This window comes from Neovison vison, chromosome 8, assembly GCF_020171115.1.
Source record: "Neovison vison isolate M4711 chromosome 8, ASM_NN_V1, whole genome shotgun sequence".
Lineage (NCBI taxonomy): Eukaryota > Metazoa > Chordata > Mammalia > Carnivora > Mustelidae > Neogale > Neogale vison.
In genome coordinates this window covers 21,703,085-21,720,213 of record NC_058098.1, presented here as the reverse complement: position 1 = coordinate 21,720,213, position 17,129 = coordinate 21,703,085, and the positions used below count along the sequence as shown (strand labels likewise).

The 17,129-nt window shown below is 43.5% G+C and overlaps 1 protein-coding gene across 2 annotated transcripts in view; it reads left to right on the top strand.

Annotated features, from left to right (window-relative positions):
• Positions 1-17,129, top strand: part of RPN2 (ribophorin II) — a 55,867-nt gene that overhangs the window by 4,842 nt on the left and 33,896 nt on the right. For both annotated transcript variants that reach the window (XM_044263065.1, XM_044263066.1), the window contains exons 2-5: positions 174-367; positions 11,401-11,496; positions 12,046-12,221; positions 16,783-16,858. In XM_044263065.1, coding sequence (XP_044119000.1) covers positions 174-367; positions 11,401-11,496; positions 12,046-12,221; positions 16,783-16,858 — 542 coding nt within the window. The remainder of the gene's footprint in view (positions 1-173; positions 368-11,400; positions 11,497-12,045; positions 12,222-16,782; positions 16,859-17,129) is intronic.

The following is a 17,129-nucleotide window of genomic DNA, read 5'->3' as shown; positions in this document are numbered from 1 at the left end:
GATGAAGACAGTGCCCGCCATTTTCCCAGGACTTCTCTCCCAGTTAAACCTCCCATTTGCCTTCCCCTTCCTCACATGATTTGGTTCCCAGACCTTGATGCACACCATCATTGGAACTGTTTATAGAACTTTGGAATCATTTGGATTGTGTTTAATAGTCATTTCCCCCCAAGGTTCAAGCACTGTCTTCCTGTTGGCCCTGACAATCATAGCCAGCACCCAGGCTCTGACGCCCACTCACTACCTCACCAAGGCAGATGTGGAGAGACTGAAAGCCTCACTGGATCGCCCTTTCACAAGTTTGGAATCTGCTTTCTACTCCATCGTGGGACTCAGCAGCCTAGGTGCCCAGGTGCCAGATGTAAAGGTAAGGCTACTTTTGTCTTGGTCTCATCCCTTAACTATGGTCCCTGTGTGTATTTGAGAACTCTTGCTCATTTGAGGATGACCCAAGGCTAATATATAAATACTTAGTTTAGTCTGACACTTGTTTTTCTCTTTTAATGCCTAATGTATGTTTGGGGCCATGCCAGGTGTTTTAGTAGAATATAAAGAAGAGCAAGTCTTAGAAACTTTACTTTTTATTAGTTTAAATTTTGCCTGTAGAATCTATTGATACAGTTCTGAGTGAGACTGTATAGTACCACATATACTTGTTAGGTGCCCTGTATGTGTGACTTATAAATAATAAAGGAGTTCAAGATGGGGGTGTTCATTTTTACTAAACACTGACAGTCACTGCATTAGGCAGTTTTAATATACTCTTTGGACCTTTGATTAGGAAAATGCATCACAACTAAAACTTTTCCTGGATTTAGGAAAAGGTTCAGTCTTTTTTTTTGCAGAGATTTTATATATTCATTTGAGAGAGAGAGTGTGAGTGCACACAAGCAGTGGGGAGGGGCAGAGGGAGAGGGAGAAGCAGACTTCCTGCTGAGCAGGGAGCCTGATGTGGGGTTCCCTCCCAGGGCCTTGAGATCATGACCTGAGCTGAAGGCAGATGCTTAACTGACTGAGCCACCCAGGAGTCCTGGAAAATGTTCCATCTTAAGTGAATTTACATTTTATTCATTACAGTAGAATGGACAGCTGGGGCAAAGAAGTTAAGGCCAGGTTTCCAATATAAGCCTTGTGTATTAGTTCCCTTTTTTTCTTTTAATATTTATTTATTTATTTTAAAGAGAGAGAACGTGAGTGGGGCAAGGGGCAGAGGAAGAGAATCTCAAGTAGACTCCTGCTAAGTGTAGAGCCCATCGCAGGGCTCAATCTCTGAGCCGTGGGATCAAAGACCCTGGGATCAAAATCATGAATCAGCCACTTAACTGAGCCACTCAGGTGCCCCTGTGTATTAGTTTTCTATGGCTGCATAACAAGTGACCATACATTTAGTTATTTAAAATAGCACTCATTTATTAGCTAATGGTTCTGTGGTCAGAAGTCCAGGGAGGCTTGGCAGGGCTCCGTAGTGTCTCAGAAGGTCAGAATGATGGTGTCGAGCTGACTGGGTTCTTATCTGGAGTTTCTGGGGAAGAATCTGCTTCAGTCTCTTGTTCAGGTGGTTAACAGAATGCCTGCAGTTCCTTGTGGTTGTAAGTTTGAGATCTCTGTTTTCTTGTGGGCTGTCAGCCAAAGGCCGCTCTCTGTTCCTCATGGCCACCCACTTTTTTTCTTATGTTGTCCCCTTCCCATTTAAATCAGTAATGACATATTGAGTTCTTACCCTTCAAATCTCTTACCTCTTCTGCTACCAGTAGGAGAAAACTCTGCTTTTAAATACTTTTTTCATCTATAACAGTTTGCATCTCCCCTCTTCCACCCCCAACCAATATCTTTTATTTGTAGAACAAGCCAGATCATTTATCCTGGAGAAGATCCACATTCTGCCTTCGATTCATAGCATCCTCTTGCTCTTTGTTTGTGAACTTTTAAAGTTTTTTTAAAAAATTTATTTGAAAGAGAGAAAGAGCATGATCTGGGGGAGGGGGCAGAGGGAGAGGGAGAAGCACTCTCCTCCCTCAGCAGGGAGCCCAATGTGGAGCTCATCCCAGGACCCCAGCATCATGACCTGAGCTGAAGGCAGACACTTAGCCTCCTGAGCCATCTAGGTGCCCCTCATACTGTTTTTGAACATACTTCCTATCTTTTATAATCCTATAAACTGATGGTTAGCTCTTGAAGCTTAATTAGATTTAGGTCAGTTTTCTTGGCAGAAGTATTTCGTAGGTGGTGATGTGTACTTCCTGTCATTGGTGCATGATATCTGGTTATTTCACTTTTAGTTATGATAAAGTTGGATCAGTAGATTTGGGTATTGTCAGATTAACCTATCTCTTGTAAACAGTGTAGAGTAGGGACTTGTTTTTTTTGTTTTTTATTTTAATCCAGTCTGACAATCTCTATCTTTTAATTGGGGAGTTTAGTCTCTTGATGTTTAATGTAACTATACTGTTGGGTTGAAGTCTACTGTCTTGTTATTTGTTTTTTATTTGTCTGACTATTTTTTTCCTCCTTTTCCTGTCTTAGATTGAATAATTTTTTATTATTTTGTTTGATCTCTTCTGTTGGTTTGTAGCTCTACTTATTTTTTTAGTAGTTGCTCCAGAGATTGTAACATGCATTTGAATTTATCACAGTGTACTTTGAATCCTTATTTCACCATGTCACAGTAATGAAAGAACCTTATAAGAGTATATTTCTATTTAAATTCCCATCATTTGCGCTCTCATTTTCACACTTTTTACTTTCTTTTAAGTATCACAGCCTTATACTGTCTGTTGTCCAGTGTCTTCATATATTTTTTCAGTTTTATAGTTATTTATGAGAGGAGGGTAAGTGCAATACCTTTAATTCTGCCATGGCCAGAACTGGTAGTCCCAGGTCATGTTTCGCAATCCATGGCAGTTGCTATTCTTTTTTTTTTTTTCTTTCTTTTTTGAAGTGTAGTTGACATACAATAACAGTTGTTACTATTTTTGATGCCCAGAATGTCCCATTTTGACGAGTGGGCCATAATGTCTTTCTGTGTGTGTTTTTTGTTTGTTTTTATGTGATAAAATGTCTTAGGCTTACTTTTACATTTCCTGCTCCAGACTAGAATCAGTAATTGCTACTGATTTGTTGAATGCCTTGTATATGCTGGATACAGTGGTTATGTTAACTTGAGTTAATTGTCTAAATTCTATGTGGTCAGAAATATTATCCTGTAATAGAGGAGGAAATGGAAGCTCAGAGAGGTTAATAATTTGCCCGATATCTGCCAGCCATCATCTGAATACCATATGGCAGAACTGTTGGCAAACTATGGCCTCCAGAGTCAAATCCAGCTTAAAGCCCATTTTTGTAAATAAAGTTTTATTGAAACATAGACATGCCCTCTCACTTATATATTGATTGTGGCTGCCGACTAGTTACTTAAGAGACTGGCCTCCAAAACCTAAAACATTTACTCTGTGGTCCTTTGCAGAAAATTTGCTAATCCCTGCTGTGCTGTGATGCTGTGTGAGGTCCACACTCATTCAGGTTTCTTCCTGATAGTTGTTTCTTGTTTCTGCCTGCTGTTCCCTTCCTGTGTTTGACTGTATTAAGGAAACAGACTTTTCTTTGTGATTGCCCTGTTATAAATCCTGTAAGAATGTGCCTGCTTAGTAAAATTAGTTTCACTCCAAAGAAAGAGTGCAAGCATCAGTGCTAGTGAACCCAAGTTTGTTTTTAAAGATTTTATTTGTTTATTGGAGAGAGAGAGTGTGCAGAGCAGGTGAGTGAGAGAGAGAACGAGCGAGCGAAAGAGTAAGAGAGGGCATGAGCCAGGACGGGGGAGAGAGAGAGGCAAATTCCCCACTTAGCAGGGAGCCTGATGCGGGCTCGATCCCAGGCTCCTGGGATCATGACCTGAGCGGAAGGCAGATGCTTAACTGACAGCCACCCAGGCACCCCTTGCCCAAGTTTTTGATTCTGGTTCCATTTCTCTGTAAAAGGGGAGTTAGGATGCCTTCCTCACTGGATCATTATAAAGATAAAGGGAAATCATATTATGCCAAGTAAGTGATTGGACCCCAAAAGGCCCTTTAAGTGGTAGTTATTATCATCACCAATATTTAAAAAGTTTTGCCTCTATTTATAATTTATTCAGGTGAGTTCAGATAATGCCTGGTGCAGAGACTGAAATGTACAGGAGGCTGCAGTGTCTGTAGAGGGGGGACACCTGACGAAGAGAGAAAACTGGGAGACACAGAGTGGAGCAGCCTTGACTCGTAGAGGTTTTGTATGGTGAGGTATAAGAGATAAAATTGGAATATTAGGTCAAGGTTGAATTTTGGTGGACTCGAATGCAGGAAGAGCGGTTTCTACTGGTCATTTTCAAGCTTCCATGGAACTGTAGGATTCAGTTCCATGAACTGTAGATTCAGGAGGGATCATGGAGGAGTGAGCCGCTCTCACATTAGTTAGAACAATACCTTTTTCTCTGTCTTCATGATTGGGAGTTCCATGGATTTAAGTTGAACACATACTCTTAGAGGTATTCCCCGCGGATGTCCTGAATTTGAAGAGACATTGATCAGGGCTGAAGATACAGACTGAAGCTATCCAGACAACTGCACACTACACTGTGGTCAGGGTATTGCATGATTTGGCCAGCTGTGGCTTTAGGTTTATAAAACAGATTTTAAAGTCAGACTTCACAACCGAGTGACATGTGCAGCTTACTGAACCTTCCAGAATCTGTTTTTCTCATCTGTAAGATAGAGATAATAATACTAATAGTCTGCTCACAGGTGATGCATGTTAGGGTAGTTAGCATGGTGCTGGCATATCGTGAGTATGTACTAGTTTTAGCTCTCAGCTCTTTTCTATAGTAATAAGGGTTAATGTACATTGATTGACATTTTTCCTCAAACTGTCCTCCCCACTGCTTGATGTGTAATAAACACAGGGTGTTCAACAAATAGTTGTTGAATGAATTGTAAACATTAGCATATTAGAAATGAAAGCTCTCAGATGTGCCTGTTGATTAGAAAATAAATGGGCGAATCACATACTTCACTCTTAAGTCGCTTATGCAGCGTGCTGTAGTGATTGTGTAATGTTATAAGCAATGGAAGGAAGAGAGTTGTATGGAAGTTTCAAGTGATCGAATTGCCTTATTGGATGTGCACACTAAACAAATCCATGGAGGACAGTCTCCATTACTACCACTTCCGTGTGGTGGAACGTGTCCTGCTCCATTGTTGTTGCTTTCAGCTGAGCAGAGGGAACTCCGGTCCTGCTAGGGGCACTGAACTGGTTGTTCTCACAGATAGGTTCTTAGGGGAGATTTTGGTTATTCTACCACAGAGATTTTAGCAGCAAAACCAAGAGGAATGGGGCTTAATTAGAAGATGAGGATAGAAAGCAGTTCTAGGAATAGCAGAGTGTGGTATGAGAGTTGATTTTAGGTGTTATGAGGAGTGAACATCTTTCATTTTATTTTATTTTATTTTATTTTTTTTTAAAGATTTTATTTATTTGACAGAGAGAGATCACAAGTAGGCAGAGAGAGAGAGAGAGAAGCAGGCTCCCTGCGGAGCAGAGAGCCCGATGCGGGACTCGATTTCAGAACCCTGAGATCATGACCTGAGCCGAAGGCAGCAGCTTAACCCACTGAGCCACCCAGGCGCCCCAACATCTTTCATTTTAATAGTCAGGAACTGTACACGTGTATTTAAAAACCATAAGCACATGAGAATGGTGATTTTATAGATATATTGCTTAGCTTTCTGCAAGATTTAAGAACAATGGTGGGAGTTTTCTATTCATTATACTGAAAATTTGAAGTAAATAGGATATATACTATGGCAAAAATTGTGATGTAGTGTTCGAGCAACTGCAGTCCGTGAACTTTAGGCGCTGTAACAGGTTGTCAATGATACACTTTCCCTGTGGGTAAAAGGGGGTGGTGAACCCCTTACAGGGTTGTTGTGGGGACTAAATGAGATGATAAGGATAAAGTGCTTAGCTCAGTGCCTGGTACCTGGTGAGTGCTTAGGAAGGTCAGTATATTGTACCATTCAACAAGGACTGAGTATGTGCCGAGGGCCAGGTACTCAGCTGGTTGCTGGGCATAGGAGGCAGTCAGACATTTCTTCCAGAAGTAGTTATTTATGGAGTACCTCTCTGTGCCAGACATTATGCTAAGTGCAGAGAAGACAGCAGCTCATTATCTAGTGAAAGGCAGGAGCCATGATAGTGAGACCAGGTACTCCGTGCAAAGGGACACCTAGTGTGTGGAGAGTCCCAGACACACGTATGTGAGTGTCCAGCAGAGGGGGCAGCGCTCACCCTGTCTGCCCAGGAAGCTCACTATAAGCCCCGGCCTTGTGCAGGGGGTTGTGGTCTGTATTGGCCACGGCACAGTTTAGTCAGTCACTCAGTAGATACTTAGTGAATTTCTGCTCTGTGCTAGGCGCTTGGGATTCAGTGTTGAACAGTGAGAGAGAGCCTCTGCCCTCTTGGAATGTATATTCCAATAGTGGAGTTTGGCATTGGTCATATAATCAAATAGATGTATGAATATTTGTAACAATGCTAAATTTTATGAAGGTGAGATAGATGGTGTTATAAATAGGGGACTTTGACCTGGTCAGGGATGGCTTTCCCAAAGAAATCTCTGAACCTAAATCTCACTCTGTATCCTCCTAAGTTACAGCTCCTTGAGGGCAGGGACTGTATTCATTTTATTTGCCGTGCCTCTCCAGGGCCTAGGGTAGCACCTGGTTGGCACTCAATAGCTGTTTACTAAGTGAAGGAAGGTATAGTTGATCTGAGTTCTGAAGGGAAAATAGAAGTTAACTGGGAGACAGGGGAGGGAAGGAACTTCAGGCAGCGGGAATGGCAGGCGCAAAGGTCCTGTGCAGGCAGGGAGCAGATTACATTTGAGAGACTGAGAGGAGGCAGCATGTGGAGTGGACCATGAGAGAGAGAGAGAGAGAGGGAAGAGTGGAGCCTGGGGGGAAAGTGGGGGCTAAGTCTCAGTGCCTTCGCAGCCACAGGAAAATGTTTGCTTTTTCTCTAAAGAGCAGTTGATTTTAAGCAGCAATTATCAGGATCCATTTTCATTTTGGAGAGGTTTCTCTCCTGTTCTGTAGAGGACAGACTTTGGCAGGGGAATATGGGGCAGGACTGAATGCAGAAATGGTACAAAAGATAACACCCAGGGGCGCCTGGGTGGCTCAGTGGGTTAAGCCGCTGCCTTCGGCTCAGGTCATGATCCCAGGGTCCTGGGATCGAGCCCCGCATCGGGCTCTCTGCTCCGCAGCGAGCCTGCTTCCCTCTCTCTCTCTCTGACTGCCTCTCTGCCTGCTTGTGATCTCTGTCTGTCAAATAAATAAAATCTTAAAAAAAAAAAAAAAAAAGATAACACCCAGACTTCCAACTTCTGCTGCACAGGTGGGTGATTGGGCCATACTGTAAGATAGAAACACAGAAGGAGAATTAGGTTTGTGTGGGCAAGATCATGGGTTTGGTCTTAAACATGTTGAGCTTGAAGTGCTTTTGAGTTATTTCAGTGGCCATTGAGAGAAGTCTGACCCGGGAGTACAACTCTGAGACGGTCTGCACAGGGGTTCTGTAGAAGCCGTGGGCGTGAATGAGATTGCTTAGGGAGAGAGAGAATGGATGAGAAGTGGGCCAAGGAGTTTAAAAACTCCAGTGTTGAATGGTCAGGTAGAAGAGGATGAAACTAAGGAGCAGCTGGACAAGAGCCAGGAGAGTGCAGGGGAATCCTGGAGGGGAAGGGAGGGAATATTTCAGGATGAAGATGTGATCAGTTCTGTCCAGTGTTGAGGGAGGGAGCTTTTCCAATTTGGAGATTCACTGGTAGAGAAAGAAGGTAGCAGGTTGGGGGTGTGGGGTGTGGGGAGAAGGATCAAGGAAAGCTTATTTTAAAAGAAGTCTTGAGGGTTTTTTTTTTTTAATATTTTATTTATTTATTTATTTATTTGTCAGAGAGAGAGAGAGAGAGCACGTGCACACACATACAGGTGAGAACACACAAGTGGGCAGAGTGGCAGGCAGAGGCCTAGAGAGAAGTAGGTTCCCTGCTGAGCAAGAAACCCGATGCTGGACTTGATCCCAGGACCCTGGGATCATGACCTGAGCTGAAGGCAGTGGCATAACCGACTGAGCCACCCAGGCGTCCCTGGAGTTTTGTTAGTATGTCGGGAGTTACCAGTTGAAAGGGAGAAGTTAAACTGACAAGGTGAATGGGCTTCCAGATGGAGAGAAGAGCCTGTACTAAGCCTGTAGGCTTAACTGTGCTTGTTGGGTGTTGGGGGGCAGTGGGTTGGTTTTCCCGGGCAGCCTGAGCAGAGGTGTGGGGAGAAGGGTGGTAAGAAGTGCATATGAAAAAGGTGGGCCCAGTTACAAAGGCCTTGTTGTGGGGGCTCTCATCTGGGTATGCTTCGACAGCACGATGCCATAACAGAGTCTGGCGAGAATACAGACTCTCGCCAGAGAGTTGGGAGGGGTGCCTGGGTGGCTCAGTGGGTTAAGCCTCTGCCTTCGGCTCAGGTCATGATCTCAGGGTCCTGGGATCGAGCCCCACATTGGGCTCTGCTCGGCTGGGAGCCTCTTTTCTCCTCTCTCTCCGCCTGCCTCTCTGCCTACTTGTGATCTCTGTCTGTCAAATAAATAAATAAAATCTTTTTAAAAAAAAGTAGTTGGGAGACGTTAATGGAGGAAATAAGAGAAGTAAGCGTAGCTGGGAGATTTCGCTGTCTTTTCTTGGCTCCTGATTCTGTTCAGGGAACTGGAGGGAAGCATGGGTAGAGAAAAGCACTGATGTACTTCACTCAGGAGGACGTTAAGATAATTGGAGTCTCAATAGAGGGCACAGAAAGTTGGAGAGGAGCAAATAGGGAAGGACATTTAGGGGGTGATTTGCAGGCGTCAGTTGAGAAGATGAATCTGGAATGAGGACAGCTGAAGTCAAAGTTACAGTGGCCAGCTGAGGCCTCAGCCCTGGGTGGGCTTCCTGAGCCTCCAGGGTGTGTCTCCTGGGGCCTTCTCTCCCTTCTGCTGCTACTTTTAAAACCAAGTTGACATTGGGAGCTTGGAAGCCACTGACTGCTCGTACTGTTTACCTTGATTTGTCTGGGCGAAGTTCTAGAATTGGCATGTTACTGGTTTTCTACCAGCACAAATCAGAGGTTGTACAGCTCAGACTGTGGAGCCAGGCTGCCTGGGTTTGAATTCTAGCTCCTCCATTAAGAGCTGAGTGACCTTGGATAAGTCACTCTGGCTCCCTGATGCCTCAGTTTTCTTGTCTATAAACTTAAGATAATAGGAGGACCTAATGCACAATGAGAATGCACATAAAGCACTTAGAACAGCATTGACACATTTTAGGTCCTCAAAAAGGGGTAGCAATGACCATAATCCCTGTTTGGGGTCTCAGATGCTGTTATTCTATCGTTGAAGCACCAGATGGCGACAAAGCACATGTCTTAAGCTTACCCAGGGTCTGCTGAGGGATTCCTTGTTTTCTTTAAACCCCTAATTTGTGCAGTGTGAAGTATTCCTTTCTTTGGTCTGTCTTCCTTCCTTCCTTCCTTCTTTCCTTCCTTCCTTCCTTCCTTTCTTTCTTCTTTTAAGATTTTATTTATTTATTTGTCAGAGAGAGAGAGAAAGAGAGCCCAAGCATGGGGAGCAGAGGGGAGAGGGATAACAGGCTCCTTGCTGAGCAAGGACTTGATCCCAGGACCCTGGGATCATGACTCAAGCCGAAGGCATACACTTAACCGTCTGAGTCACCCAGGTGTCCCTCTCTGGTTTCTTTCGAACTTTTGGTTGAAACTCATTTGTTTTGAGACTGCTATTTAAATTTTACTCATAAAATTAAAAAATGGGTTTTTGGTTAGAGTAGCACATGTACACAGTTAAACATCAGATAATACAGCACAGCAGTTAGTAGAAAACAGGAACCTATTACATACATGGCCCACCTTACCCTAGACCCTGTCCTACTCCTCAGAAGCACCCACTTTTAACTATTTCATTGCCATTTAATTATGAATAGGTGGATTTTATGTTACCTCAGTCAGAATATTTAGTGATAGAACTATTAAATAATAGGTCTTTGAGTTTGATACAGTAAGAATAGTATCGGTTTTATAATGTGCCTCCTTTGTGGCACACGCTGTGATTGGGGTTCATCAAAGTCTTTGCTCTTAGGTAACTGGTTGTAGGGGGAGGTAGTTAGTGCCATATGGTAAGTGCTTTGGTGGAACACTCTGGAGGGAAGGCACCTGGCCTAACTTGAATGGCCTAACTTGAATGAGCAGAGATGCAGATAGGAGCTGGTTTGGCAGACAGTAGGGACAACGGACACATCCTTCCAGCGGTAGGAATTGCGGAGTCGCATACATGCTGAGATCCTGGTGTCTTTGGGTCACCACAGTAGGCTGGAGGGCAAGATTTGGGAGTTCGAGGTGGATGGTATAGTGATAAAGCTGGCACTGAAAATGAATGTCAGTCACGAGGGCATTTTATGCTGTATCAGAAACTTGGAATCTTGTTCTGAGGATAATAAGGAACTACCCAAGGGTTTTGACAGCAAAGCAACATGGTTGCATTTGTATTTTGTCAAGATTACCCTTGAGCAGTCAGTACGCAGAATGGACTATGTGATTTGAGACCAGTTAGGAGATGATTGTAACAATCTAGGTGAGAGATGGCAAGTGCCTGAAATGAGGCAATGAGAGAAGCCAGAGGGTGGGGATTGGGTTTGAAAAATGAGAAGGGAGGTAAGCTCACTAGGCCTGTAGGGTAAGGGAAAAGTCAAGAATGATTCCTAGGTTTCTGCCTCAGGTAGTTGGGTACGTGGTGATGCCTATACATAAGCTGGAAAGCCCAGATGAACAAATGGAAGGTTTCAAGCTCATTTTAGTTGTGTTGAACCTGACTTAGCTTTGGAGACATCTAAGTGGAGACCCCAGTACATTTAGAATCAGAGGAGACACTTAGCTTTGTCACCTTCACCAGGTAACTTACTCCTCCGAGCCTCAGTTTCTTTTTCTGTTATATGGGATTGATAATATCTACCATAGGGTTCTTAGGTGTTCATTAAAAGGAAGAACATCATCAACTTCCAGCGCAGATTATGGCCAGAGCAGGTGGTCAGTGGAAGTGGTTTCTTTCCTTTTTTTCTAGGGTTCAGAAGGACTAAAATACTTGAGGTTTGTTGTTGCTTTTGGCATGAACTCAGCAATTTTGTGTAATACAGTGTCCTATGGAAAATACCTGCTTAAAACATGAACTCTTGCATAGCTCATACTTTAAGCCATCACAGATTGCTTAGAATTTTGTCATCAAAAAGCAGTCTCTGTGTATATCACCACTTATCACTGACTTTCCACCCCTATTTAGAAAGCGTGCACCTTCATTAAGTCAAACCTTGATCCAGGCAATGTGGATTCCCTTTTCTATGCTGCCCAGTCCAGCCAGGCCCTCTCGGGGTGCGTGGTGAGTCTAGCTTCTACTTTTATATTTACTTTTAAACCATAAAATGTTTTTTTAAAGAGGGAGGGTTGTGTCAGATTAATTTTTTTTTTTTTAACAATGAGCATCCATTAGTGTGGGTGGAAGTTCCATTCTTATGATTTTATTTTTCTCAAGAAAATGGAGTTTACTTTTTCCCCAAGTCTTCACTTTTTGTGCCTTTTAAATAACTTTCTCCTATATTGCCTCTATTCTGGGAAGCCTTGATTTTTCTTTCCATCTTCCTTTAATGTTTAAAAATGTTCAAAGTAAAGGAAGAATGCCCCTCATACCAGAGTTCTGGAAATCCAATTTATCGAGCAGAGGGGACCCATATAAGTAGACCAGTGACTTGCCAGAATCTTTTCAAAAGTCGTGCGGCATTCCTACAGACACTGAATTCTGGTGTCTGAGGAGCCAAGGGGGAAAGATCATGCGCCGTCGGATGGTGTGACTTGGGCGGTCCCTCCCCATGTTGTTTGCCACAGACTGCCAGCACCTGTTCTAAAACTGTGTTTGCCAATCCTTTTTTAGATCTCTATTTCAAATGAGACCAAAGATCTGCTCCTGGCAGCTGTCAGCGAAGACTCGTCTGTTACCCAAATCTACCATGCTGTGGCCGCCCTCAGCGGCTTTGGCCTTCCCTTGGCTTCCCAAGAAGCACTCAGCGCCCTTACCGCTCGCCTCAGCAAGGAGGAGACCGTGTTAGCGTAAGTTGTCGTGTCGAGCGTGTCTCAGGCTTCATTTGTGGTGGAGACTGTCCATCCACTGGTTCAGCAAGTCTTTTCTGGGCGCCTCATATGAGCATGGGCTCTGCCGAGCACCACAGACGCGGTATTGAACTGAGGCAGGCAAGGTCCCTGTCCTCATGGGCTCACCTGGACACCGTGTTCCTCACAACACTGAGGCAGAGCATGAACTCACTGCCCTAGAAAGACAGAATTGCTTTTGAGGTGAGAGGCTGCAGCCAGGGTTAGGAGATGACTGAGGGAGTGTGAGGCCAGCGAGCCATGTATGTCCTGTTGAGCACGGTGAGCTGTTGGCAGTGGGGGCTTTGCACCGGAAGAGAGCTTACGGGATCCCTTGAAGTTGTGACACAGCATCTGGTGGGAGACGTGGGTGCTCAGAGCGGGGAGCATTCTAGGAATCAGACTCTACTATGCAAAAGGCTTGGGTGAAGGAGAGGCACCTTATAGGAAAAGAACTCAGCAATTTTCCTCTTCGTTTCGAACATAAATGTTGTAACTGACTTGAGGAGGTTGACCAAACTTGAGAGTAACGGTATATGTAGTTTTCTCCTTTAACACCGAAACTCCTCATTTAAAACGGTCTATGTATTTTTTTGTTTGTGTCCCCCCTTCAGTTGCAACCCCCCAAAAAGGGTGGAGTGTACCTGGCCTCCTGTTAATTATTTAGCAAGAGTTTGGGGACACTGATTGCCTGTTGCAGAATAGTTCAGTTGTTTCCCAGCTTTTTGCACGTGGGGGTGGGATTGTTTTGGCTAAGTAAGATCAAAATGTTTCTAAACTGGAAGCTTTGTTAAGGACAGGGCTCCTAGTCAGTTACATTCTCTGTGTCATTTATACCCTACTCATTTTCATATGGTCAGTCATCAGTGACTTTGGGGCTTCTTTTCCTAAGGCTGATGTTTTGTATACATTTTGCCCAGTACTTGACCCTGCTGTCCTTCAGTTTTAGGTCACATTATTTTGGTCTCTCATAATCTCTTGGGGAAGATCCCCAAGGATCCCCATTGAGATCCCTAGTCTCGTGTCATGATTTCACTGTCAGTGCCTCAATCTGATGCCACCTTCTACAACAGAATCTTTTCCATTTCCCTCCAAGCAAAAAAGAAAGTCGTCATCCTCAAAATCCCAGAACAGGAAAAAATACAAAGAGAGTATATCCATTTTGGAGTTAGTTAGCTAGTTAGTTAATATGAATAGCAGCTCTGTTCCTTACTTGCTGTGTGACTTTGGGTTAGTTACAAGCCTCCCTGAGCCTCATCTGTAAAAGGTGGACCAATAATCCTTACATCGTAGAATAGTGACAGGATTAAATGAGATAATGCATGTGAAGAATCTCCTGCAGTGCCTGGTTCTTAGTGGGCTTACAACGAAAGCTCCTCCTCCTCTTGAGCACTTCTTTCCTACGTCCCTTTCTTAGGAAGCTGGTTACTTCCTTGGTTGTACTGTAGTCATTTCTATATTAGATTGTAAGCTTCTTTATTTATGGGGCTCACACACTGGTGCTTGGGAGGTACCCGACAAAGAGTGAATAAAGGCTGAAACTGTACTTTGATGTTTCTAGTCTCTTGAAGAAAGCCTGCAGGTAGAAAGAGCACCTGCTTGGGATCGAAAGAACTGTGTTCAGATCCAAATCCTTCTACCTAATACCTCTACAACCATGAGCAGGCTGTTTAATTGCCCTACACCTCAGTGTTTTCATGTGTAAAATGGGGACAGTGATAGTTTTCTCCTAGGATTATTGTGAAGATCAAACTAGTAGGATGCCTTGTATGCCTTGTATAACATTACTACCAACTTGCCCTTACCCTGTTTAAGGAAATCCGATATAAATTAGGACTTCTAAATGGGCCTTCTGCATTTAAGTGGACTTATTCTAGGATATGAATGTTCGGAAACTTGCCTAGAATGGAGAAAAAAACCTGCAGGTTTGAATGAACCATCTGAAAAGATGCCATTGTGGTCTCTCATAACCCAATTTCTTTTAAAGCATCTGCTGTATATTAACAAGATAAGATCAGCTTTCTTAGGGTTTGAATACAGTATTCCAGAGGGAAAGAAATTACCGACTGGAGAGTAAGTAATTAAAGCCAGTGACAAAACTTTTCAAAAGCTAAGTGGATTAATTTTATTCTTAAAAACTTCTGAAGTTGTTACCAGCATGACATTCACTCGTTCTAAAGAGAAAAACGATATCTTAATTGAAAAGTTCTTTCCTGGCTATCTTAGCAGCCTTTTGTGGGCTCAGCATTTATCACGGGCAGATGTGGGGTTTTTATCTTGTTTGGAAGTTCAGGTTTCATTTTCTCTAGTGCATTTTAACAACAAGCTTCCCATAGGAGACTTTGAATGTTTGGGGCTTCCTTGCCCATGAACTGTAACTGCTCTGTTTTCTAGCTTGTCACCTTAGTGGGATTAGTTTTCCACAGAGGGAATCTAAATGGTTATGATCTCAATGGAAGCAGACAGATTCTCTCTCCATTCCCCATCATGATGACTTGATGGACAAATGGTGGTTTTACAGAAAAGCCCTGTCACCTCTTGGGAAATAAGGGATCGTTCTGGGGTTGAGCAGCTTTTGCTTAACCACCGGGGGTCCTCTGCTTTCTCCATTCCACCCGGAAAACCACCATTTCTATTTTCCAAGGTATCTGCACTAAGAGAGTAGAGTCTAATTAAAAAAATCCTACCTGTGTGCACCTACCACATCCTACCTGTGAAGTTTATCTTACAGAAATATATTCATCAGTGGGTGCAGCTACATGAACAAGCCATAGAAAGGATGACTTACTGACACACGCCACAACAAAGTGAGCCTTGAACACATGAGGCGAAGGGAAAGGAGCCAGACGCAGGTTACATAGTGTATGATCCCATTTATATGAGTTGTCCAGAGTAGGTAAATCCATAGACCCAGATGCAGATTGGGGGTTCCAGGCGCTGTGCCCATTAAGCTAGGAGGAAGCTGCTCAGTGGCTTCAGGTTTTCTTTCCTTTTTTTTTTTTTTAAAAATATTTTTATTTATTTATTTGACAGATCACAAGTAGGCAGAGAGAGAGAGGAGGAAGCAGACTCCCCACTGAGCAGAGAGCCCGATGCGGGGCTCGATCCCAGGACCCTGGGATCATGACCTGAGCTGAAGGCAGAGGCTTTAACCCACTGAGCCACCCAGGTGCCCCTCGGGTTTTCTTTTGAAAACAGAAACATTTTGGAACTACACGGAGGTGGTGAGATAGATACATACTAAAAACCACTGCATTGTTCACTTTTCAAATGGTTAATTTTCTTTTTTTTTTCTTTTTAAAGATTTTATTTATTTATTTGACAGACAGAGATCACAGTTAGGCAGAGAGGCAAACAGAGAGAGAAGAGGAAGCAGGCTCCCTGCTGAGCAGAGAGCCCAACACGGGGCTCAATCCCAGGACCCTGGGATCATGACCTGAGCAGAAGGCAGAGGCTTTAACCCACTGAGCCACCCAGGAGCCCTTCAAATGGTTAATTTTCTGATGTAAATTTCAGTTCAATTTAAAAATAGACCAGTGAATGAGGCTTGGTGCAGCACTGTATGACATGGTACAACAAAAATGTGTGTCCACGAGAGATTCAAGGAGTGAACTGTGGTACATCCAAGCAGTAGAGTACTATGTACTGGTTCATAAGAGTGACGGATGTTTATATGTACTGATACTGAAAGACATACACATTGTATTATTAAGTTAATAAGTTGGAAAAGACTTATCTTTAGGGTAGGTGTTAAAGGAATTTTATTTTTGACAAATACATGCTTTATAATCAGGAATAAGTGGTAGGGAAAGAAAGAGAGAATAAATTCTGGATTCAGAACCAAATTCCTTTTATCTTATTTAATGCCTGAAGGGTGAGTGACTTTCAGGTCTCCCAGCAGGGCGAGGATGGCAAGAGTATTGGAGCAGTCAGCACGTGTCTAGTGACAGCTTCCTGTTCATAGCACGTGGATCTGGTTTCAGAAAAGTTGCTCCAAATTCTTCCCAATAGTCTGCAAATGTGGATTCCATAATATTTCTTCGATCTTAGAGTGAGAAAAGTGGAAAGTTCCCAGGCAGCTAAGTTCTGCCTAGCACTGTGCTTTGTGCAACTCGGAGCTGCCAGATACCCTCGATCCACTTGAATTCTGTTCTCCCGAAGGAGCCTAACTCTTCTAAACCTAAGCGAGTCTTATTCAGTGTTTGGTATGCGAAGCCACTAGGAACAAAACGGATTTCCAGAAAGGGTGAACTTGCTCTCTGTCTCTTCTCTAAGTGCCCACATTTACTAAGTGCCCACAGTACTTACTTCAGGTCATGTTGCCTGGATTGCCTTTTCCTGCTGTTAGGATCTTTGTAATGTAGCAGCCTTTCCCAACTGGATTGTAATTAAGCTCCTTAACGGCTGAGACAGTCTTAAACTTCTTAAGAACAGGAGAGGGATATTCCTGAAAGCATCCCATTTCGAGCAGGAGTGAGCAGGTGAAAGGAGGTAAGACTTGACATTCACTTTTATCTTCCAGAACAGTCCAGGCTCTGCAGACAGCATCCCACCTGTCCCAGCACGCTGACTTGAGGAGCATCGTGGAGGAGATTGAGGTGTGAATTTATTCCGCCAGATGAATTTCCCAACTCCTGTCTTTGAAACCCTTTAAAAGAGTCTTGCAGATAGACATGCATGGCTTATTTTGGCCAGTGATGTTTCTTTTCACACCCATGCCACACTTCCATTCTTTGTATGAGAGCAATTATGTCCTGGGGGATATTCGCTAGGGTAGGATAGTTACACCGTCCATTAGGTAACAGTTTACTTTGCCAGCCCTTTGTCAGTACAGGTTCATAGTCCACAGATTTTAGAGCCTAGCAAACC